We start from the raw sequence: 19,669 nt of genomic DNA, 5'->3' as shown, positions 1-19,669 counted from the left end.
CGTTTCAAGGCATCCAGCACTTCCTCCTCTGTAATATGGACATTTTTCAAGATGTCGCCATCTATTTCCCTACATTCTATATCCTCTATGTCCTTCGCCACAGTAAACACTCATGCAAAATATTTATTTAGTATCTACCCATCTCCTCCAGTTCCACACAAAGGCCGCCTTGCTGATCTTTGAGGGGCCCTCTTCCCTCCCATTATCCTTTTGTCCGTAATATATTTATAAAACCCATTTGGTTTCTCCTTAACTCCATTTGCCAAAGCTCTCTCATGTCCCCTTTTTCCCCGCCTGATTTCCCTCTTAAATATACTCCTACTTCCTTCATACTCTTATACTCGATTTCTCATGTCGATCCCTGACATATGCTTCCTTCTTTTTCTTAACTAAACTCTCATTTTCTTTAGTCATCCAGCATTCCCTATAATTACTATTCTTTCCTTCCACTCTTACAGGAATATACTTTCTCTGGATTCTCGTTATCTCATTTCTGAAGGCTTCCCATTTTCCAGCCATCTCTTTACCTGCGAACATCTGCCTCCAATCAGCTTTTGGAAGTTCTTGCCTAATACCGTCAAAATTAACCTGCCTCCCAATATAGAACTTCTACTTTTAGATCTGTTCTCTGATTCCATCACTATTTTAAAACTAATAGAATTATGGTTGCTGGCCCCAAAGTGCTCCCCCACTGACACCTCAGTCACCTGCTCTGCCTTATTTCCCAAGAGTAGGTCAGATTTTGCACCTTCTCTAGTAGGTACATCCACATACTGAATCAGAAAATTCTCTTGTACACACTTATCTGCCCTCATCAATTCCTCTCGGTCTAAACCCTTAACACTTACGGCAGTCCCAGTCTATGTTTGGAAAGTTAAAATCCCCTACCATAATTCCTACAGATAACTGAGATCTCCTTATAAATTTGTTTCTCAATTTTCAGATGACTATAAGGGAGTCTATAGTTAGATTAGATTAGATTCCCTGCAGTGCAGAAACAGGTCCTTCTGCCCAACAAGTCCACACCGACCCTCCGAAGAGTAACCCACCCAGATCCATTTCTCTCTAACTAATGCACCTAACACTATGGGCAATTTAACATGGCCAATTCACCTGACCTGCACATCTTTGGACTGTGGGAGGAAACCGGAGCACCTGGATGAAACTCACGCAGACATGGGGAGAATGTGCAAACTCCACACAGACAGTCACCCAAGGCTGAGAATCGAACCTGGGACCCTAGTGCTGTGAGGCAGCAGTGCCATCCACTGAGCCACTGTGCCGCCCAATCCCAATAAGATTAGATTAGATTACTTACAGTGTGGAAACAGGCTCTTCAGCCCAACAAGTCCACACCGAAGTGCAACCCACCCAGACCCATTCCCCTACATTTCACCCCTTCAACTAACACTACGGGCAATTTAGCATGGCCAATTCACCTAACCTGCACATTTTTGGACTGTGGGAGGAAACCGGAGCACCTGGAGGAAACCCACGCAGACACAGGGAGAATGTCCAAACTCCACACAGTCAGTCGCCTGAGACGGGAATTGAACCCGGGTCTCTGGCGCTGTGAGGCAGCAGTGCTAACCACTGTGCCACCGTGCCGCCCAAGGTGATCACCCCTTTCTTATTTCTCAGTTCCACCCAAATAAGTTGTCTGGATGTATTTCCAGGAATATCCTCCCTTAGCACAGCTGTAATGCTATCTCTTATCAAAAATACCACTCCCCCTCCTCTCTTGCCTCCCTTTCTATTCTTCCTGTAGCATTTGTATCTTGGAACATTAAGCTGCCAGTCCTGTCCATCCCTGAGCCATGTTTCTGTAATTGCTATGATATTCCAATCTCAAGTTCCTAATCATACTCTGAATTCATCTGCCTTCCCGGTTCGGCCTTTTGCATTGAAATAAATGCAGTTTAATTTATCAGTCCTACTTTGTTCTCTGCTGTATCCCAGCCTGCCCTGACTGTTTGATTCACGTCTTTTCTCAACTGTACCAGTCTCAGATTGATCTCTTTCCTCACTATCTCCCTGGGTCTTACCTCCCTCCCCACCCCGCCCCCTGTCCACCTTACTAGTTTAAATCCTCCCGAGCAGCTCGAGCAAATCTCCCTGCCAATATATTAGTCCTCCCAATTCAGGTGCAATCTGTCCTTCTTGTACAGGTTACTTCTACTAGAAGAGATTCCAATGATCCAAAAATGTGAATCATTCTCCCATACACCAGCTCCTCAGCCATGCTCTATCTGCTCTATCCTCCTATTCCTACCCTCACTAGCACATGACACTGGGAGTAATCCAGATATTATGACTCTCGAGGACATCTTTTTAAGTTCCTGCCTAACTCTCAATATTCTCCCTTCAGAATCTCATTCTTTCCCCTTCTTATTTCGTTGGTTCCAATGTGTACAATGACCTCCAGCTGGGCCCTCTCCCCCTTGAGAACATTCTGCACCCACTCTGAGACATCCTTGATCCTGGCAGCAGGGAGGCAACACACCATTCTGATTTTTCACTGCTAGCCCCAGAAACGTTTGTCTGTGCCTTGGACTAGAGAGCCCCCTAACGCAATCGATCTCTTGGAATCCACTGTACGACTCATTGGATTAGAGCCAGTCTCGATACCAGAAACTTGGCTATTTGTGCTACATTCCCCTGAGAATCTATCAGTCCTTACATTTTCCTAAACAGCATACTTGCTTGAAATGGGGATATACACATAGAAGGTTCCTGCATTACCTGCCTACCTCTCTTACCTTTCCTTCTCATATCCAAAATAGGGAAATGGGTAATTCCAAGCCTGCACTGTACTATATTTCCAATTTCTCATTAGACCAACAGCCCTGCTTATCAACACACTAATGCAGAATTTAATCACGCAGCACATAACTGACGAAGAACTTCAATCCTGTAATAGTATCATGCATGAGAAATTTGCAATTCCACATGATTAGCCGAACAGATGTACTTGCTATCACTTTAGCAACATATTAACTTCTGAAATGTACCATACCAGACTATTAAAATTCCAACTGAATCCTGTTATGTATGTTTCATTAAGTGTTGCAGCACAGGAGTTTAGGACAAATTTACAAATCACGTTCCAGAAAATTTATATCAATTCCAATCAAGTACTTAGCATATTTAGATCAGTGCAATTTTTGTTACTAAAACAGATAAGACTTCACCTTGGATTGTCTCTCCATCTAAGCGTGTAATGACTGGGCCATGACTATGTACACACCATTGTGTAATCAACAGACATCAATCTGTGCTCTTCCACAGAGGTACATATGTGAGCATGCCAACATTCTGATCGACTGACACACAAATATCTAAGCATTTACATTTTTTTTTCAAATGATTAATGGATCGAGGAAAGGCAAAAAAAATACAAATGGCTCAACCATCAAACTAACTCCTGCAGGCATAATTTCAGGCCCAAACTTAATTCTTGATACGTTATGTAATCAATAGTTTGGATGCCTCAATCAAGATGTAACCATGCCACCCTCTGTATTTTTGAATGACTATGGATAGGGATAGAGCATGTGGCTTGATCTTAGGCTGCATATCTGGACACCTCAATTTCGATTGAAAAAAAAACCCAAGGTACATAAAAAACAGTAATAGGCTATTTGGGCCCATGAGCCTGTTCAACCATAATATCATGGCTGATCTGGTTGTGTCACCTCCAATTTCCTGTCTGTTTTCTCCTCACAGCCCATCTCTTTGTAAAGGCTCTATCTCCTCTTGATAACGTACTTACCTATCTATCTTGGTACTATTGACAAATTTTGCTTTCATACATTCAGTCTCTTCAAAGTTTGAGAGGAGATTTGTAGCTCGGGTGCTCGTTGCTGTGGTTCTGTTTGCCGAGCTGGAAGTTTTTGTTGCAAACGTTTCGTCCCCTGTCTAGGTGACATCCTCAGTGCTTGGGACCCTCCTGTGAAGCGCTTTTGTGGTGTTTCCTCCGGCATTTATAGTGGCCTGTCCCTGCCGCTTCCGGTTGTCAGTTTCACCTGTCCGCTGTAGTGGCTGGTATATTGGGTCCAGGTCGATGTGTTTGTTGATGGAGTTTGTGGATGAGTGCCATGCTTCTAGGAATTCCCTGGCTGTTCTTTGTTTCGCTTGCCCTATAATGGTAGTGTTGTCCCAGTCAAATCTTCTCACAAACTCTAAACAAAGAAAACTAAAAGCAGATGATCTGACAGCTGTTACAGATGATCTGACAGCTGTTTGTGGGAGCTTGTTATTGCAATCGGCCACCATGTACCCTACATTAAAATAGCATCTACACTCAGATGTACCTCATTGGCTACAAAGCACTCTGGGATGTTGCGTAAAACAGACACAAATCTTTCTCTTCCTTTCGTTTCTTTGTTTGTTCTTTCCTTCTTCAGGCAACACATCAATCAGCAAGCAATGTTTTGAATCCCTTCCTGACCCACAGGAGACAATGCTGCAATAAATTTGTGTTCAGTCATGTATACACCAAGGAGCAAATGGCCCCTTCCTTTGATTTAAGGGCAAGCGAAACAAAGAACAGCCAGGGAATTCCTCGAAGCATGGCACTCATCCACAAACTCCATCAACAAACACATCGACCTGGACCCAATATACCGGCCACTACAGCGGACAGCTGAAACTGACAACCGAAAGCGGCAGGGACAGGCCACTATAAATGCCGGAGGAAACACCACAGAAGCGCTTCACAGGAGGCTCCCAAGCACTGAGGATGTCACCAAGACAGGGGACGAAACGTTTGCAACAAAAACTTCCAATTCAGTCTGTTCATCCAAATCACTGATATAAATGGTAAACAGGTGAGGACTCTGTACTGATTCCTGTTATAGTCCACTACAAAAATGACCAATTGATTCCGAATGTCCGCTTTCAGTTAGTTAAATAATTCTGTAACCATGCTGATATACCTTATCCTTTGTAGCAATCTTTGCTTTGCTACCTTACAAAATGTCTTTTGGAAATCTATGCAAGTCATCAACCAGCGCCCTTCCATCCATGTGAATGTTGCTTCCTCAAAAAGCTCTAGTACACTAATCTGTCTTTCACAAAGCCATGCCTGCCTGATTACATCATGATTTTCTAAGTATCTGATTATAACTGTTTAAAATGGGTCCAAAAGAGTTAATGACTGATTGAGTGCAATTAGCACCACCCACTTTGATGTTCTCATAAGCATTTTGTGCAAAGATGAAGTAGGATCTTGGGAAAGACAGACCCAAGACTAGGTGTACCCCATGCTAATACAGAGCTTATTCATGTGAGCTGTGACCAGTAGCAGATACACAATAAACTGCATCTTATTCTGTAGTGATTGTTACAAGGTCAGCCTGGTGGAGCTAATTAGATATGGGTTCTCTGATTGGACCAGCTTAACAGCCCCAATCAGGGAGCCCCAGCTGACATATAAACAGGAATGTCAGTGGTTCTGCTCACTCTGAGAGCTGGATCAGTGTCAAAGACTCTCTCCATGTAAATATAGGGTAACTTGGTGATGAGATACCATGCTGTGTGGAGTTATTTCATATTCATGTATTAAGACTTTTTGTGTTAGACTAGATGACCAGCATTACACACACTAGACCATGTAAGCCCTCTATAGAATGCACCCACTTAGAAAATACAGATGACAGCATATACAAGCAAATTCCACACTCAGAAAAAATAAATCTTATCTTAAACGGGAAACAGCTGTTTGAAAAAAAAGTGATCTCAAGTTCTAGTCTCTCCTAAGTGCAAACTTTCCTTTAGCATCCATTCTGTTAGTTCCCTTCAGGTTCTTACGTATATATTTCAATAAGATCAGCTTTTATTCTTCTCAACTCCAATGGAAAAGGGTCCAACCTTTCCAATTGCTTTTCATTAGAACCCCCTTCAACCCACCAATAGGTTTCCTTTCGTCACACCTGGAATCTATTCAAGATTCTTAATTTCTTGACAATTGAAGTTGATTTGCTAAATTTATGCCGATGTTTAGTTATTATTATACTTTAAATCATCATGATAAAAAAGTTGGTTTATTTGCAGTCTGGAACTAGCACATTATTTATGCCAATTTCACATTCCAATACTTCTTCATTTCTTTTAAGTTCATATTATTTTAAACCCAATGGTTAAATTACTTTCTTAGCACCATGCTACTTTAGTCCGAAAATGATTTAAATCATCCAACCAGTTTATGTATCGGTAATCCATCAATCAATGATCAGCAACAAATATGATTTTATACAGGTGTGAAAATTATACAATAGCCTTTAATGGAACTTAGTATTAAATATTTTTAATTCTTATAGAATCATAAAATCCCTACATTGTGGAAACAGGCCATTTGGCCCAACAAGTACACATGGACCTTCTGAAGAAGATCTCACCCAGACCCTTTCCCCTACCCTTATTACTCTATATTTCCCCTGACTAATGCACCAAATCTACACATCCCTAAACACTGTGGGCAATTTACATAATCTGCAAATCTTTGGACTGTGGGAGGAAACTGGAGCATTGGAGGAAACCGGAGCACCAGGAGGAAACCCACACAGACACGGGGAGAATGTGCACACTCCATGGAGACAGTCACCCAAGGCTGGAATCAAACCAGAGTCCCTGGCGCTGTGTGGCCATGCACTAATAGTAAATCATGATTGGGTGATTAAATCTTAAAAAGGACTAGTGCTCCATACTGGCAAACAAGTTACAGTACTTCACTCTATCAACATTTTCAGCAAGAACTACATCCGGTGGGGTTGGCCCTCCTCTCTTCCCACCTCGACAGAAAACTGACAACAGGTACCTGTCTGATCAAACAATAGGGCGAGTTAAACCTTAACTGGTGGATAGGTTGCACTTCAAAAGAGTCAAGGTTAGTTAGGCCAATGTGCATCAATTTTAAGTTTTGACTTAACTATAAGAACAAAGTATGCTCATCTCCACTGAATTTGGAAATGTTAAAGTTACCCCCAGTCATAAAACCACAATGACCAAGAAGAACAAAACCAAAAACTGTTCTGCAGTGTGACAAGCCATCTGAGAGGAAATGTTAGTGGAATCCAGATTGATGCACTGAAAGGAAATTGGATGGCAAGATGTTTTGCACAGTAAACATTTCAGCCATTCCAACACATTAATTGTTGGTGCCAGTGACAGATGGTGCCTTGGGCAATATCCTCACATTAGAACGGATTACATTTTGAGATTCATTGCACCCTCATTATACCCGGCCATTGGTGGCATTTTAATTAAAATAGGTGCATCTCGTGTTCATTTCAGTTGATTGTAAAGAAATTTCTCTTTCACCAATTCCTTTTGATTTTAGCAAGTATCCATTTCTCTTCATTGTCTCAATTTTCATGTCAAGTTGAATAAAAATTGATCAGTTCTATACTCTGAAACTGCCAGACCTGTCATATAGAGCAAGTCAGCACAGGATAAGCTTACATAACATCATTCTTTATACACTGCTTCAAGATAATGAATGGGAAATGAGTTTTTGAGTGATTCATGAATTGGGTGCACATTAAACAAACAGATTTTAAGACACATCATAAATGTATTTCATTTCCTCATTCAGAATTTATTCTCAGCAATGTAACTTGGGAATATCATACAGTATTCATTTAATTTTTAATACATTTTCAGCAAAGTCAGGAAGGAACCCTACAATAAAAATTAAATTATTGAAACTTGAAGTACCCGCCACTGTTCTGCCAAATTTAAAATGCAAGCTAAACTAGGAATTTGACTTTACCTTTGTATTTCTAGCATAGAGTTTTTAACACTGTTCTACTGTTGTGTGTGCTACCATCCATATCTTCAGAGTGTCCTTCATCCCCAACAGCACTGTGGGCCTATCTACACCAAATGGACTACAGTATTTCAAGGCACCAGCTCACCATCACCATCTCAAAGATGGCTAGGGATGGGCAATTAATGCGGGTCCATTCAGCACTATTTATATCCCACGAATGAATAACAAAAAGCATGTGGTGCTGCTTTTGGTGGTTTATACAGTTGTGTGTGTGAGGGAGTAATTATTTGCTGTTCCAACAATACAAATGCTGTCGAGAAAACAAGATGTAGTTTATTGCTTCTCAGCAACTACTTACTAGTTATGAAATAGGCTCCACATGGTAAACTACAAGAAATATGGTTGGGAGGATCCAGCCTTAGGTTTGCTTCCCACAAAACACCCAAGTCGTCACTCTCCCACCAATCTCCAGCTTATTAACACCACCACCCTCACTTACTCTCTCCCTAGAGAGAGTTGTTATGCCTTCACCTCCGTGGATGATGTTAATTGAACTCAATCAAGTATTAACCCTTTCAGATGCTTCAGATTTACATATATCATCATGTTCTATCCCACACTTTTTCCCCAGGCTTTTCAACCATAGGGCAGCACAGCTGCAACTACTCCTGTGCTCAACTAATATGAATAAATGCACTATTGTCAGAAATGAAGGTGGGGGATATAAAGGGGTACTGGCTGTTTTTAGTTCATCCTGATGCATGGGTAGTCATTGATAAATTAGGAAATCAACATCGACTGAGGATTAAACTCCACGCTTTTCTGATTCCAACAGTTTACTTTCACATTTATTATCAGAAGGGCCCTCCAATATATTTGTGAATCCAATATTTTTCTCTTTTTCTGTTTTCTGACTCACTCACCAAAGCCTGAAGTCAAAAATGTTCACTGAAATAACAGGAAGAATGTTAACTTCTCCTCCTGCCACCCCCACCCTCCAACAAAAATGATGGGTTTGAGTTGTATAGAATGTAGAAGTGCTAATTATCACCAACAGAAAGCAAGTCCACTTTGACTCTGTCCATTTTTAAATTATCCCTGCACCCAATAGGTCAGGCTCCAATCCATTGCACCCCCTTAATCTCTTTTAGGATGACCACCCCATCCATATTTCCCCTCACTGCTCCTTCATTACACGCTGTTGCCAAAAGCCTGCTTCATTCAGCAATCAGAATTCCATTCTGGCTATCTGCAGCCAAGCAACATAACCTTTGAGGCTGCTCCCTCTCCTTGATACATTTCCAACAGCATCCATGTTGACTTAATAGCAAATGTAATCAGGGCATTCACCATTGAGGATATGGTAACAAGGCCTACTCACATACAAATATGTGCAAGAAAGCCAATGTCTCCCATGCTAATCAAAACAATTTTCTGATTTACAGCAAGTGTTGTTTGACTGCACTGTCAAAAACGTCTTCTATCAATTAATAGATGATCATGAGTAGACTGGTTAATTGGCTCAGATATTTGTTCTGCTTTTGAGGGCAGGACATACCCTTAGTTATTTTCCACATTGTTGGGTTGGTGGCAATGATATAGCTATTCTGAAACAATCTTGGTTAGGGGCATGGCTAATTCAAGAGGAAAGTCTTCAGTATACACCAGGAGGAATGCCCTTCTGCATTCTTCATTGTATGAGGGTTGGTCCCTCCACTTGATGCCAGTTGTACAGTGGCCAGGCCCTCATAACACCTCATGGATAGCTAGTCTTGAGATGCTTAACCTGTTTGAAATCTATCCTATTCAGCACGTTGATAGTACCAAACAATTCTGTTTCCACAAGGACTGTGTAGCAATAACTCCTGGTACTGCTCTCATGGAAAAATTAATCTGTGGCAGATAGGATGCTGAGGATAAGGCCAAGTACATATGTCGCACATCACCTGCTGCAGACCAGTCTAATAGAAATGTCCATTAGAACCTGGTCAGTAGTGGCGGTGTTACTGATCTACTGAGAGTTATGGGCATTGAGGATATTCTGTGCCCTTGCCACCTTCAAAACTTCTTCCAATCGTAAGACTAGGGGTTAATCAGTCATCGAGTTAGAGAGATGTTCAGCATGGAAACAGACCCTTCGGTCCAACTCGTCAATGCCAATCAGATATCCTAAATTAATCTAGTCCCAGTTGCTAACATTTGGCCCATATCCCTCTAAACCCTTCCTATTCATACAGCCATCCAAATGCCTTCCTCTGGCAACTCATTCTATACGTGCACCGCCCTTTACGTGAAAAAGTTGCCCCTCAGGTCCCTTTTTAACCTTTCCCCTCTCACCCTAATCCTATGCCCTCTAGTTTTGGACTCCCCCAATCGAGGGCAAAGACCTATTTACCCTATCCAGTCAAGAAGAAGCGGTAGGTGGTAATCAGCAGCAAGTTTCCTTGCCAATGTTGGACTTGACCACATGAAATATCATGGAGTCAAGGCAGAGACACTCAGGACAACTCCCTCTTGACTGTACTGCCTCCTCAGATGTGGTCATCCTGCTGACACGACAGAACAGAGCCTGCAGTGACTTTGCTTGTTTCTGGACATTCAGTGTCACATATGAACTTCTATGTATGACTATGTCAGGCTATTGGTCGACCAATCGGTGGGACAGCTCTCCCAATTTTGGGGCTTCTCCCAGATGTTCGACTTTGCAGGGTAGACTGGGTTGGATTTGCCATTGCTGTTTTCAGTAACTATATCACTGCTGGATGGTCCGTTCAGTTTAATTCCTTTCTTTAGACATTGCAGCAATTTGATATGAAGGAGTGGCTTGCTAGCCCATTAAGAGTTAATCACAATGGTGTGCTACGAGAGTCACACTGGGTAAGAAAGGCAAGCTTCCTTTCCTCAAGGAAGGATGTAAACCAGATACTTGTACTGACAGCCGACAATGGTTTCCTACTTTTAATTCCAGTTTATTAAGATAGAGTAAATTCCAGCAGCTGCCATGATGGGAATTGAGCCCGATATCCATTTAACCTTCCCCTGTATTACTCGGGTTATGTCACTGCCACTATGAACTACTTCCTCAACTTATTAAACTAACTTAAATAGTATAGCTCTGCAACTTTTTTTGCCATCAATTGCAGTGCAAAATGTAAGGAAGCAAACACTTAAAATCTTGCACTTACATGTTCATCACAAATAGTCCAAAACTTTCCCAGTTTTACAAAAATAATTCCCAAAAGCCAGTGTGCGGCTTGAAATGGGGAAGGAAAAGGTTTCACTTGAAATCAAGATTGAACAAGTTGTTGGAGTCACGACAGTAATCTTAATTCAGGTCTGAAACTAATTTGAGCATTGGAATGACGGTATGTTATGGCAGCTTAATTCATTACTTCAGAATGGAAAAATAAGCTCAAAACATACCTATTCATAGTGCACCTATTAGAGTCAGAGCTGTACAACATGGAAACAGACCCTTTGCTCCAACTCATCCATGCCAACCAGATATCCCAACCTAATCTAGTCCCATTTGCCAGCACTTGGCCCATATCCCTCAAAACCCTTCCTATTCATATACCATCTGATGCCTTTTAAATGTTGCAATTGTACCAGCCTCCACCACTTCCCCTGGCAGCTCATTCCATACACGTACCACCCTCTGCATGAAAAGGTTGCCCCTTTGGTCCCTTTTCTATCTTCCCCCCCTCACCCTAAACCAATGTCTTCTAGTTCTGGACTCCCCCACACCAAGGAAAATATTTTGTCTATTCATCCTATCCATGCCCCTCATAATTTTATAAACCTCTATAAGGTCACTCCTCAGCCTTTGACGGTCCAGGGAAAACAGCCCGAGCCTATTCAGCCTCTCACTGTAGCTCAAATCCTCCAACCCCGTCAACATCTTTGTAAATCTTTTTTGAACCCTTTCAAGATTCACAACATCCTTCCTATAGGAAGGAGGCCAGAATTGCGTGCAATATTCCAAAAGTGGCCAAAACAACATTCATATAGCCGCAATATGACCACCCAACCCCTTTTCTCAATGCTCTGACCAATAAAGGAAAGCATACCAAACACCTTCTTCACTATCCTATCTACGTGCGACTCTACTTTCAAGGAGGTATGAACCTGCACTCTAAAGTCTTTTCGTTTAGCAACACTCCACAGGACCTTACCATTAAATGTGTAAGTCCTGCTAAGATTTCATTTCCTACAAAAGAACACCAAACAACTTGGTAAATGTAAAACAGAGGAAATAAAACACTGTCAACATTAAAAACTAAACAGAAAATTAAATTGAGTATGTGCACCTCAATTGTCTCAGCAAAATGAAAGCGTGAAACTGACTCGACCACAGGTTACCAATTGATTGGAAACTAGTAACTCACCAAAGAACTGCTTGATAATATTAACTGGTTCCATTTTGTCTGCTTTCCTTTACCTCTCTGTGTTCAGCTCAGATATGCAAGTCTGACAGAAACCTCTAATCATCATGCAGTAATTATCAGACTAGAAACTCCCCACCCCAAGGACCATGTGACTTGACTGCATATCAAGCCAAAGGAATCCAGTTAACTCTAACCAATCATTGGAATCGTTTAGTTTGAAGCTTTATAAAACCAGTCTGACTACTGAATCATGTTGTCACGGTAACAGTGGTTACATTACTTTGGATTACTTTAGAAGTTACAAGAGTGGCTATCAATCAGAATTAGTGACTAGGGTAAACACTGCATTCACATTTCAACTTCCAGTCTTCAGTTTCCCCTCCCCTTTATCCTCCAGTGCCTCCTCCTCAGAAACAAATGGCTCCAGTGCTTAGTTGATTTTTATTTCAAACTCAGTAACAGTTTCCCATCAAACTGGTTCTCCTTTGCTTCTTTTAGTGTGGCCAAGCAGTTTGATCATTCTACCCTAGTTCAGTTTCACCAGATTCACATATGAACAGATCTATTTTTCTGAATTGCATGACATATCTACTCCTGTTCAGTTTAAACCAACTCTCAAGTGCCAAGAGCAATAATGTTCCAAAGGTGTTTGCATATTAGACCAAAATTACTGCACTTTTTCTCAAAATTAATATGCCATTGTACTTGAAGTGTCAGCATTTCTGTAGTATACATGAACTTCATTGCAACTGTAACTGACTAAACTCAGACACAAGCTTTGACAAGTTGATCTGTGAACAGTTGAACCGTATAGCGGATATAGATTTGATCTCTGGTCAATGTTGAGTTAACAGAGTTCAGACAGGTATTGGCAAGAACTCCTGTAGTATTCACAGAATCACACTCCATCAACACTTGCAAAAACACAAGAGAGCGGAATATTTAGGTGTTAAAATCATTTTGCAACATCTCCATTTATAGATCTCTTCAGAAACACAAAAACGAAACGGTGTTTTACTGCTAAAAACATTACTGCGGTAAATACCGCAATCATTTAATGTATTGAAATATATCATTTACGTTGATACACATCATTATTAATAAGATAAGCATGGCTCTTAATCTGTATGAGGATTTGGAATTTGCATCACCAGCTTCAAAAGTTAAATATTTCTCTGGTGTTGATAACCCTGTCAGCACAAGGGTATTATGAAAAGGACCTGTAGTTTTAATGGCACCATATTGCTTCCTTGGGTTAGTGCTACACAATGAATGAATTCCTTCTAAAGTCAAGTTATACTTATGAATGAATAGCAGCCGATTTACCCACGGCAAAGCCTGAAAAAAAATTTAGAAAACATTTTTAGTTAGGACAGCAAAGTAGTTAATTTTCTTTACAATTTAATAACCCCACTTGAGTGTCTCCAATAAAAGGTACAAAGTTAAAAATCATACAACACCAGGTTATAGTCCAACAGGTTTATTTGGAAGCAGTGATGTTACATCACATTGTAAACTTTTGCTACATATTCCGTATCTTACCATCTTATACTCCACAAGCCCTGATGAAGGAGCAGTGTTCCGAAAGTTAGTGCTTCCAAATAAACCTGTTGGACTATAACCTGGTGTTTTGTGATTTTTAACTTTGTATACACCAGTCCAACACCAGCACCTCCAAATCACGACTTCCAATAAAAGGTGGTACCCCTGATAATGACCAGCACAAGGCAGCCATATGTCAAACATTCTCAATAATTTATACTGCAGAAGCGGAAGTAAACTGGTTGACAAGTTGACAGGGATTGGCCAAGCTGCTCGCTTAAAGAAAGCAACAGTTAGGTAAAGGCACTCAAAACTCCAAAATAATCCATCATTTTGAATAATTCATCAGGCTTCTGTTTGCAGACAATGATTCTCTGCCTTCGAACGTACAGCCCCTCCCGCAAGCACAAATGAGCCACATTACAATCTTGCCTTCATTGATTGTTAGTGCAGCTATTGGTGCAATCAGGATCGTGCAACAAGTGCAGCCCAAACAACTGAATTACATATCAACACAGACATTTTGTTTCTGGCTCTGCAAGCGCAGCCTGGTTAAATAACAGTGTGTGCTTTGCTGTGATAAAGAATTGAAGGAACATGCTGTCTAATTTAACCAACCAATTGCTTTTTCATGTGGCCTATATACTTGGCATTGCACCAACACTGAAATTCATACTCTGCACTATTTAATTGTGTGGCAGGCAGAATGTCTTTTTGTACTGCCTACAGCATTCTGTTACTGTAAAATACCAGTTGGTTGGCCACTTCATAGCTCCCTCATTTGCTTAATGTGTTTCTCAAATGTTACCTTCACTGATCAAACAAATGTTGGGAACGGTGTAGCTCCATTCACTATGGAATTGGATCTGATCAGCAACCTCATAAACTGACCCTAACTATTTGTTCAACCTGGCAGAAGTGAGGACTGCAGATGCTGGACATTAGAGTCGAGACTGTGGTGCTGGAAAAGCACAGCAGGTCAGGCAAGCATCCAAGGAGCAGGAGAGTCGATGTTTCGGGCAAAAGCCCTGCATCAGGAATGAGGCTGTGAGCCGAGGAGGTGGTGAGATAAATGGGAGGGGGGTGGGGGGGAAGTAGCTGAGAGTGTGATAGGTAGATAGAGGTGAGTTGGCGATGATAATGGTGATAGGTCGGAGAGGAGGGTGGAGTGGATAGATGAGAAGGAAGATGGACAGGTAGGACAGGTCACGAGGGCGGTGCAGAGTTAGAATTAGAATTCCTACAGCGTGGAAACAGGCCCTTTGGCCTAACAAGTCCATACCAACCCTCCAAAGAGTAACCCAGCCAGACCCATTCCCCTACCCTATATTTACCCCTGACTAATGCACCTAGCCTACACATCCCTGAACACTATGTGCCATTTAGCATGGCCAATTCACCTAACTGCACATCTTTGCATTATGAGAGGAAACTAGATCACCCAGAGGAAACCCATGCAGTTTAGGGGACAATGTGCAAACTCCACACAGACAGTTGCCTAAGGCTGGAATCGAACTCAGGTCCCTGGCGCTGTGAGGCAGCAGTGCTAACCACTGAGCCACCGTGCCACCCAGTTGGAAGGTTGAATCTGGAATAAGGTGGGGGAGAGGGGGAAATGAGGAAACTGGTGAAATCTACTTTGATGCCACGGGGTTGGAGAGTCCCAAGGCAGAAGATGAGGCATTCTTCCTCCAGGCGACGGGTGGTGAGGGAGTGGTAATGGAGGTGGTCCAGGACCTGCATGCCTTGGTGGAGTGGGAGGGGGAGTTGAAGTGTTCAGCCACGGGGTGGTGGGGTTGGATGGTGTGGGTGTCCCAGAGATATTCTCTGAAGCGCTCTGCGAGTAGGCGTCCTGTCTCCCCAATGTAGAGGAGACCGTATCGGTAGCAAAGGATACAGTAAATGACATGTGGAAGTGCAGGTGAAACTTTGATGCATGTGGAACGCTTCTTTGGAACCGAGGACAGAGATAAGGGTGAGGTGTGGACATCGGTTTTACAATTCCTGCAGTGGCAGGGGAAGGTGCCAGGAGGAGAATGGATTGGTGCATCCTCAATAATTTCTCCTTTGAATCCTTCCACTTCCTCCATACAAAAGGGGTAGCCATGGGCACCTGCATGGGCCCCAGCTATGCCTGTCCCTTTGTTGCTTATGTGGAATAGTCTATCTTCCGTTGTTACACCAGCACCATTCCCCACCTTTTCATCCGCTACATTGATGACTGCATCACTGCCAACTTGTGCTCCCACAAGGGAGGTTGAACAGTTCATCAACTTCACCAACACATTCCATCCCAACCTTAAATTCACCTGGATTATCTCAGACACCTCCCTCCCCTTCCTGGACCTCTCCATCTCGATCATTGTTGACCAACTCAACACTGACATCTACTACAAACCCACTGACTCCCACTGCTACCTGGACTACTCCTGCTTCCACTCTGCCTCCTGTAAAAACGTTATCCCTTATTCCCAATTACTCCATTTCCGCTGCATCTGCTCCCAGGAGGACCAGTTCCACCACAGAACACACCAGATGGCCTCCTTCTTTAAAGACTGCAATTTCGGGGGGATCGAAGATGGCGGCGATCTGAGAAGATCACACTGCAGAGCTTCGCATCGCAGCAGGAGCAGGACAGTTCTTTAACCCACCCAACCCAGGTCGTCAGGATTTCTTGGGGTGTTGGAAAGATTGTGGAGCCCCAAGAAACATTTAAAAGTTGACTTACCTGTATTTTCAGCTGTCCAGAAATGCCTAAAAAGGGAGGAGGAGCCGGCAGCAGCCTCAGAGCAGATTACTCTCCAGGACCTGGTGAACCAGCTCTCAAAATCTCGCGAGATGTTGGGGAAACAGATTGAAGATAACCTGGCTCCAGGCTCTCTCATGCTGCAGAAGCATGGGCAGCAGCTGGGAGACCTGGAGAAGAGGATGAATGAGGTGGAGCACAGGGTCACAATGGTGGAAGCTGATGCCAGTTCATTCAAAGGAAGAGATCCAAGCCCTGAAGACGCAGGTTCGTAATTTGCGTGACCAAGTGGATGATCTTGAAAACAGGGGCAGAAGAAAAACATTCGGATCATCGGTCTGCCTGAGGGTAAGGAAGGTGAGTGGTCTGCGGAATTTGTTGAAGATTGGCTTCCGAAATTCCTTGACTTGGAGACTGTCATGAGAGGATTGAAGATAGAGAGGGCTCACCGGGTCGCAGCACGGAGGTCGGGTCTGGGTCAACGCCCTCGTCCTTTCCTGGTGCGGTTCCATCATTACAGGGATAAGGAGAGAGTCATGGAGGCTTCCAGACTCCAGTGGAAGATCCAAAGGCCCTAATTTACGAGGGCCCTAATTTAAGATCATGCTTTCTCAGGACTTTAAAGCGGCGGTGATCCAGAAATGAAAATCGTATGATGGTGTCAAGAGAAGATTGAAGGAGCTTGGGATTCAGTACTCCCTGAGATATCTGGCAATGCTTCGGATCACCTTAGATGGATCCATGCATCTCTCTGACACATCGGAGAAGGCAAGAGACTTTGTGGACAAACTAACCTAATTTAAATAATTGTAGTATGTACAAATATTGTTGCTTGGGTATGCGTTTATCATTCTGTAAAAGAAATGGAGGAAATCCGGTTGGAGCTTTGTTTTGCCCCTTTTTTTTACCTCTATTGATAATAATTTGGTTCAAACTATGTCTGGCGATGGTTAAGACATACATTTTAAATTTCTAAGTTAGGACATACCAAAGGATGGCTGGGGTATTTATTCTTTTTTTTTATAAAAGAATGTTTTTTTTATTCATATTGATATTCTATGGGGTGTTTATTCTTTTTAGCTTGTGCTTGCGATGCGGGTCTAGCTGGGAGAAGTGAAGGTGGTCGAGATGGTTAGATGTCTATTTATGGGCAGTTCGGAACGGGTAGTTGCCCCCTCCGGGCAGGGGGTGAGTTCCCCTACTCAGCGCTATTGGCGCTTTATATGTTGGTTTGTTTTCTGGTTTTTGTTGTTTTTTATTTTTAATAATTTTGTATGTTTGTTAAATGTAGTAGTTTTAATTTATGTAGTTTTTATATTTGGTGGATCATGTGACACTAAAGCTCAGCAATTTGTGGTTCGGGTTCCTCCTCTCTGGAATTTAAATGTAATTGCAGAAGATTATGGCTAATGATTTGATTAAATGGTGTACCTGGAAAATCAAGGGAAGTCACTCACCAATTAAGAGGAAGAAGGTACTCTGGAGTCTTAGAAAGGAGAAGGTGGATATTGCTTTGTTACAGGAGACACATTTGGATGACAAGGAGCATCTGAAATTACAGCAGAATGGCTTTGACCGAGTTTTTTTTCATCATTTAAAACCAGAAGTAGGGGAGTGGCTATATTGGTTAGGAAAAATCTCTCATTTAAATTGTTGGAATGTGTTAAAGACAAATACGGGAGGTTTGTAATTCTTAAAGCCTTGATAAACGGGGAAGAATATGGCATTTTAAATGTTTATTATCCCCCAGCTCATCCTCTTAAATTCTTGGTAGATGTTTTTTCTAAACTGATAAGTCTCAAGTCTCGGCACATCATTATAGGGGGAGATTTTAACTGCCTCACGGACCCCACAGTAGACAGGTTGTCTAAAGGTCTCTTGATACCCTCGGCACAAACTAAACAGTTATTGGGTTTGTGTGGGGAATTAGGATTGGTGGACGTCTGGAGGTGTCTTCACCCTACAGGGAGGGATTTCACGTTTTTCTCCAATCCGCACAGATGTCACACAAGGATTGATATTTTTTCTGACCCCTGCGGTAACCCTGGATCTAGTGGCATCTGTGCAATTGGTAATATTGCCATCTCTGATCATGCTCCAGTGTACTTCATAGTTAAAATTAAGGATGTTACAGTGGATTCAAGGTACTGGCGAATGGACCCCTTATTCTCATGGACAGCAAGGTTGTGGAGTATTTCTCTAGGGAATTTCGGGCATTCCTAGACATCAACGTAGGCTCGGTTGATAGCTCATCTGTTCTCTGGGAAACTGCCAAAGCTTATGCCAGAGGGTTAGTTATTTCATATTCCATAAGTAGGGAGCGGCAGAAGGGTGAGCAGCAAAGTCTCCTTGAAGCACGGTTGAAGACAGCCAAGAAGGCCTATTTTGACAGACCCTCGTTGGTCAAACTACAGAGGATTACGGCACTGCGGTCTGCACTAAATTCCATGCTCACACAGACGGCAAAGAAGGAGCTGGTTTTTGCAAAGCAAAGGTTATACGAGCATGGTGACAAGCCTGGCAAATACTTAGCATACCTTGCCAGAAAGAAAAGTGCCCCACAAACCATTACAGCGATTAGGGAAGGGTCTGGGAACCTAACTTGTGATTCTGAAAAGATTAATGTGGCGTTCCAGCGATTCTACTCTAAATTATATCAGTCTGAGAATTGTGAGGAGGGACAGGCCAAAATGGAATAGTTTTTTAGAGATCTGAAGCTCCTGGGTGTGACTCTCGAACAACAGTCCTTTCTCAATGCCCCATTATCAGAGCAAGAAGTGCAGGAAGCTGTGAGGCAGCTTCAGAGTGGAAAGGCGCCCGGTCCTGATGGGCTTCCCAGTGAATTCTATAAGGAATTTATAAGTATACTGTCAGGCCCGATGCTGAATATGTTTAATGATTCATACAGTCATGTTTGTCTCCCACCATCTCTGAGAGAGGCCAATATTTCACTTATCCTTAAAAAAGGGAAGGATCCGGAAGACTGTGCATCATACAGGCCCATCTCGCTCTTAAATGTGGACTTTAAGAGCCTTTCTAAGGCTTTTGCGTTAAGGCTGGAGACTGTGTTACCCTCTATTATTAAAGAGGATCAGACGGGCTTCATAAAGGGTCGCAGATCCTCCAATAACGTTAGGAGGCTGCTTAACGTAATTCAAGCATGCCAACAGCAGTCAATACAGGGATTGGTGATTCCTTTAGATGCAGAGAAGGCATTTGACC

The 19,669-nt window shown here is 42.5% G+C and overlaps 1 protein-coding gene across 3 annotated transcripts in view; it reads right to left on the bottom strand.

Annotated features, from left to right (window-relative positions):
• Positions 1-19,669, bottom strand: part of LOC122555801 (cytoplasmic protein NCK1-like) — a 218,519-nt gene that overhangs the window by 36,561 nt on the left and 162,289 nt on the right. The window contains exon 1 of one of the 3 annotated variants that reach the window (XM_043701945.1): positions 12,160-12,305. The exons of the other annotated variants lie outside the window; for them this stretch is intronic. Coding sequence (XP_043557880.1) covers positions 12,160-12,193 — 34 coding nt within the window. The 5' untranslated portion in view covers positions 12,194-12,305. Of the gene's footprint in view, positions 1-12,159; positions 12,306-19,669 lie in introns of those variants that run through there. 3 annotated transcript variants of the gene reach the window in all.

The sequence above is a fragment of the Chiloscyllium plagiosum genome, chromosome 13, assembly GCF_004010195.1.
Source record: "Chiloscyllium plagiosum isolate BGI_BamShark_2017 chromosome 13, ASM401019v2, whole genome shotgun sequence".
Lineage (NCBI taxonomy): Eukaryota > Metazoa > Chordata > Chondrichthyes > Orectolobiformes > Hemiscylliidae > Chiloscyllium > Chiloscyllium plagiosum.
Note: the sequence above shows the minus strand (reverse complement) of the source record. Positions and strands in the feature narration are given on the sequence as shown.